At 41.5% G+C, this 6,167-nt stretch overlaps 1 protein-coding gene across 1 annotated transcript; it reads left to right on the top strand.

The window, feature by feature from the left end:
- Nucleotides 1-1,157: 1,157 nt before the first annotated feature.
- On the top strand, nucleotides 1,158-2,093 carry LOC138916679 (olfactory receptor 4D11-like). The gene has a single exon (XM_070229818.1). It carries the CDS (start codon nucleotides 1,158-1,160, stop codon nucleotides 2,091-2,093), a length of 936 nt encoding a protein of 311 aa, XP_070085919.1.
- Nucleotides 2,094-6,167: the final 4,074 nt, after the last annotated feature.

The raw sequence follows: 6,167 nt of genomic DNA, 5'->3' as shown, positions 1-6,167 counted from the left end.
CACATCCGTACAATAAAAGGGAACAAAATATTGGTACACACAAAACGTGGATGTATTTTGTAAGTGAAACAAGCCAGACAAAAAGAGAACGTACACCTTTTAGGATTCCATTTATAGAAAATTTTAGAGAATGCAAACTAATGGATAGTGACAGAATGCAGATCAGTGCTTGCCTGAAGAAAGGGGGCAGAGGGGACATATTAGAGTCACAAGGACACTTTTGGAGTGATACATATATTAATTAACTTATATCTTATTATATCTTACTATATATTAAGACATATTAATTAACTATCTTAAACATATTGATGATTGCATGGGTATATGCGTACGTCAGAACTTATCAAAGTGTACACATCAAACACATGAGTCTATCGTATGTCAATGAAAGCGCAATAAAAAAAAATAGCTTTTAGGAAAGAAATTTGACCAGTGAACAGAAGAGAAGCTCTGAGTTACCACTTTTCTTTCATAGCTGAGGAGTTATTCAACATCCAGGGGTTTTGGTACCTAAAGTATATTAAAGAAAGAAACAAATAAATCCCCTTAAGGAAAAATAGAACGATAAAGAAGAATTTTACAGCTTTAAAATTATCTGATTTTTCATAGCATTAAATCTGTGACCTAAAAAAGGGAGGAGTGCTTCTGTGAAATTCAGTCCAAAGACAATCATTTTGCAGATAGGAGTTCTTAAAGCATTTAAATGGAGCACCCAGTCTGGAAAAAACCCCACATTTGTGTAAAACCTCAAAGGACCCCAGTTGTACCAAATAGGCATTGTCTTATTTACACACCAAACTGCATCCATTTTTGTATCCCTTGTGCCAAAATATTCCCTTTCTGATTATTTACTATTCACCTTTTTATCTTGGATACTTACAACTTCTATTCTGAGAACATTACTTTTATGCATTTTCTAAAATACATATAATTTACAGAAGAAAACAATAATTAACTGCATGCTTACGGAATAAGATGGCATGTAGGATGTGTTAACAATAACCTTGGAAAGAGTCTTCATGTGGTGATAATGCCTCACTAGTCTTCCGACCTAATACCCAACTGTAAACCTGAATCTATTAAGGGGGAGTAAACCCTTTCTGAAATAACACTTTTAACTTTTTCCAAGCTACACAAAGAAGAAGAAACATGATTCAATGGAGTTGGGAAATGGCACCAGGGTAAAAGAATTTATATTTCTAGGACTTACTCAGTCCCAAGATCTCAGTTTGGTCTTATTTCTTTTTCTGTGTTTTGTGTACATGACAACTCTGCTGGGAAACCTCCTCATCATGGTCACTGTGACCTGTGAGCCTTGCCTTCACACCCCCATGTACTTCCTGCTCCGCAATCTAGCCATCCTTGACATCTGCTTCTCCTCCATCACCGCTCCAAAGGTCCTGGCAGACCTTCTGTCAAAGATAAAGACCATATCCTATACTAGCTGCATGACACAAACGTTCTTCTTCCATCTCCTCGGTGGAGCAGATATTTTCTCTCTCTCTGTGATGGCATTTGATCGCTACATAGCCATCTCCAAGCCCCTGCATTATGTCACCATCATGAGTAGGGGGCGATGCACTGCCCTCATTTTGGCTTCCTGGGTGGGGGGCTTTGTCCACTCCATCATGCAAATTTCCCTATTGCTGCCCCTCCCTTTCTGTGGACCCAATGTTCTTGACAGCTTCTACTGTGATGTCCCCCATGTCCTCAAACTCGCCTGTACAGACACCTCTGCACTTGAGCTCCTGATGATTTCCAACAATGGCTTAGTGAGTACCCTGTGGTTTATCTTCCTGCTTGTGTCCTACACAGTCATCCTAATGATGCTGAGGTCTCAGGCAGGGGAGGGCAGGAGGAAAGCCATCTCCACCTGCACCTCACACATCACGGTGGTGACTCTGCACTTTGTGCCCTGCATCTATGTCTATGCCCGGCCCTTCACTGCCCTCCCCACAGGTAAAGCCATCTCTGTCACCTTCACTGTCATCTCCCCTCTGCTGAACCCCTTGATCTACACTCTGAGGAACCAAGAAATGAAGTCAGCCATGAAGAGACTGAAGAGAAGACTCATGCCTTCTGTGGTGGAATAGAATAAGAGTTTCCAATCTCTTCATCACCAAGGACTCCTTTCATCATTTTTCCCACAGAGTCCTATTTATATACTCAAATATATTATCAATAAACCAACTACACGTACTAGGTAACAATTTATTTTTCTAGTAAATTAATAGGTTGCTGGTAACCCTAGCTTCTGGTAAGCATAAAGTAACTAGTGCTACAGGATTGAGCTGATTGATGTATTTCCATTCAAAGAACAAAGTAACAATGTGTCAGGACAACTATATCGCAGGTGAAGAGATTGATTAAATCCAACTCCTTTTCCAGAGGTAAGTACACAGAAGCCTAGAGTTAGAGTGATTTGCTCAAGAACTCATATCCACTTAATCACAGAGATAAGTCTTCAGATACCCAATTGATTGCTCTTAAACCATTTGGATGTAATGTATTACATTACTGGACCTGTCTATGCCAAACTGTAATCCTGTTCTAGAAAGATTTCATGATCACTGCAAATGCAGCACCCGTATATGGGGACAAATGGCCCATCACAGATTAAGACTTTTTTTGCTTAGTTGAACACCACATGGGCTTGTGACCTCTTGAGAACCTCAAAGGCACACAATTGTTGTCCTCCTGGATTCCTATAAGGAACGAAGAAGCTTTGAAAGACTTCCCATAATGGCCTACAGGGATTTATCTTATGCAGAACTGCACGTGCCAGATTCACATTCTTGTGATAAGTTTAGACAAAGGCAGAACCTCAGAAATCCTACACAACAAGCAAGCCATTCTCATTATTCAAGAACTGATCTTCTAGTCCAGCCTTACCAGGGCCAATCTCAGACTGGGTTCTCCATTGAGAATTTACACTCTTTTCACTTCCCACTTCCTGAGAGAGAGAGAGGAAGGGTTAAAGAAGATAAAACTCTAAACAATCCAGTCTTCAATTTGTTGGTGTTTGTGAAGAAGTAAAAGGTAGTGTTTTTGTCTGGGAAAGCATGGTAAAAGTAAACCATTATAGCTGAATGCTCTAACCTCAGAGTCATACGGCCTTGGGTCCAAATCCTATCTCTGCCATCCCTCAACTGTGTGATCTTGAGCAAATTATTTCATGTCTTCACAGGTCATATGTCACTTATAAAAAGGTACTTATAATATCCATCTCATGGAGTTGTTGTCAGGGTTAAAATGAGATGGTATATGTGAAACATACAATGCCTGGCAGATAGCAAATTCTCAGTGAAAGGCAAATATCATTATTAATACCATCCAAATTGCTCTACATTATGCACATTCTGACCTGAACCCTAACCCCAACCCCCAATGATCTGTTACACTCTCCTACTACAGGGCCACTACTCCTCATTATTGGAAAAAACTGATGGGGTAGCAAAACATAGGAATATACATTGAATTCAAAGCATTTTTCATCCAGCTTTCTTGGGCCAGCGCCATGGCCAAGTGGTTAAGTTCGTGTGCTCTGCTTCAGCAGCCCAGGGATTAACTGGTTCAGATCCTGGATGCAGACGTGGCATCACTCGTCAGGCCACGGTGAGGCGGAGTCCCACATTTCACAACCAGAGGCACTCACAACTAGAACCTACAACTGTGTACTGGGGGGCTTTGGGGAGAAGAACAAAAAAAAGATGGCAACAGTTTTAGCTCAGGTGTCAATCTAGGAAAAAAACAAATTTCTAGCTTTCTGTCATTAAAACATGACTATAGCTTTGCTGGTTATTTTTATAGCTTAAAAAGTTATCCTGAAGCTGTTGACATAATGCATTGGATAGTTTCATATTAAAAGAAAGTAATGGATCAAATATAAACCCTTGGCTTTTCTGGCAGGGATAAGGGATCAGAACAAGAAGTCAGATCACCCAGGACAGAGAAGAGCCCAAGTAGAGTTAGCCAAAGGATACTGAGCGTTGAGGACAAACTTTACTTATGTCCCACTTTGGATCTGGAATGGCACCATAAGCACTGATTAACTAACTGGTTCATTGCCATTTCTTGTCACCTGGTCTATAAATTCTAAATGTTTACCATATTGACCTACTTCCCCTAACATGAAAATTCTAAGAATAATTCACATTTGTCAAGTCACCGTTCATAAGGTCCTGCTACCTTTGCTCAGGTAGCACTGGTCACGAGTCTCTAAGCTTTTCTATGTGAAATTGCCTATGAAAAATGCATGCCACAAACCACCTTGCAGTCTATTTCATGCCAATTTGTCCTTTTCTGTCCTTCCTATCTCTTGTGAATCACTCAAATCAGAGTTTTATCACTATGTCAGAATTGGATGGCACCAAAGATCTATGGGGACTGAATCACTGATTGTATCTCAGAGGCATAATCCCAGGAGACCAAGGACCAAAGAACTCCTGCCACATCACTGTCCCTGAGACTTTCTCAAGCCATGTTTAAACACACAACACAATCTGATTCAATATTTCAGGAGAAGGAGAAAGAATTACATCTGATTACATAAACATTATCATTACTCTGGATGACATAAAATCTAAAGCTGGGTTGCATTTGTTCCAATTAAATCAGCTTTTATTATTTTTAAGCTCTGTTCCTAATAGCCATGGAAAGGTTGACTGGCTCTGGACACACACACATAGCTTTCAAACTACCCTTTCTTACATTGTTCCCTGAATCGAATATTTCAATGACCAACATCTCTGGGTACCCATGAACCCAATAACATAAAATTATTCTGAAGTAATTAACCTGATGAATATCAACAGCTGTCACTGTGCTACCTTCCTAGATTCTAAGGGAGCTGTGGATCTTAGAGATGTAGATTAAGATAATTGTATAGCCTCAATGAATATATTGCATTCAACAGAAATTGGACATATAAATCTACACCATTCAGTCTCTAACAGCGGCCCTGGCAGTAGCCACAAAGATTTGATTTTTCCCTCACTACCCTTTTATTTAAGCTTTATTTCCCAGCCCCCTAAGCAAAGCAATTTTGGTTAGAAGGAAGACAGCACAGTCCTTGGTGTGGTTTAACACACTTTCTTTAACACACATCTGCCACATTCATTTGGTCAACCAAGTCACTGAGGCTGGCCAGGCTGCAGGGGATGAGACCCCACCTGTCAGTGGGAGGAGCAGCAGAGAAGCTGCAGCCCACGTGAAGTTTTGTCGTACGCCATAGTTCATCAAGTCTAAGATGCCATCGTTTGTAAGACACATCCTGACTTCAAAGACACCAAAATGTCACAAAGGAGTCACGACAGAATGGATGAAACGTAGTGCGTGCATGCTGAGTTGTGGTGTAAAATGGGTGGGCTGCAGTTAATGTTCAAAACTTGGGTAACTTACATTCCAAAGTGAGGACCAAGAAGCAATTTTTCCAGACATCTAAAGACTGAGGGTTTAAAACACAGAGGGTCTCCCTAAAATAACTATTAAAATATTATTATAGAAAATGTCACACAAATGCAAAAAGAGAATACTATGATAAACCCTCATGAATCCATCACCCACCTTCAACAACTATCAACCCACACGGTCAATTTGGTTTGACCCATATCCTGACCTACCCCTCCGCCAAGATTATTGTCAAGCAAATCCCAGACACGGTCATTTCATCTGTAAATACTGGGCACACAACACGTGCCCTCCGTTGTAATCATAGTAACCCACTTGGCCCAGCAATGAATAACACCTCCAGCCTTCCTCACGGCAACAGTGAACATGGATTCAGCTCTGCTGGGAGCTGGGGAGGAGAAAGGGAGGTGCGGGAAAGCTGAAATTCTCATCCCCCAGAAGGAGATGCCAAGAGGCAAAGTCCACACTGGAGGAATCGAGAGGCCACATTAAGCACGTGTTATGTAGGAGCCCGGGCGTCACGGCTCCCTCTCTCGGCTCACCATGTTCCCACTGGGGGGTGGGTCCCTTGGGGTAGAGCCAGGTCTATCCATCCGGGTATCTCCCGGGCAGGGCAGCTCTTCTCCAGAATGTCGAAAGGTGGAATGGGGTGAACGGGGGCCCCACAAGCATGTGTCTGTGTGCAAATCGCAGGATCCTGTGAACGTGAGTTTATTTGGGAAAGGGGTCTTTGTAGGTGTAACTAAGTGAAGCATCTT

Source organism: Equus caballus, chromosome 12 (genome assembly GCF_041296265.1).
Source record: "Equus caballus isolate H_3958 breed thoroughbred chromosome 12, TB-T2T, whole genome shotgun sequence".
NCBI lineage: Eukaryota > Metazoa > Chordata > Mammalia > Perissodactyla > Equidae > Equus > Equus caballus.
Note: the sequence above shows the minus strand (reverse complement) of the source record. Positions and strands in the feature narration are given on the sequence as shown.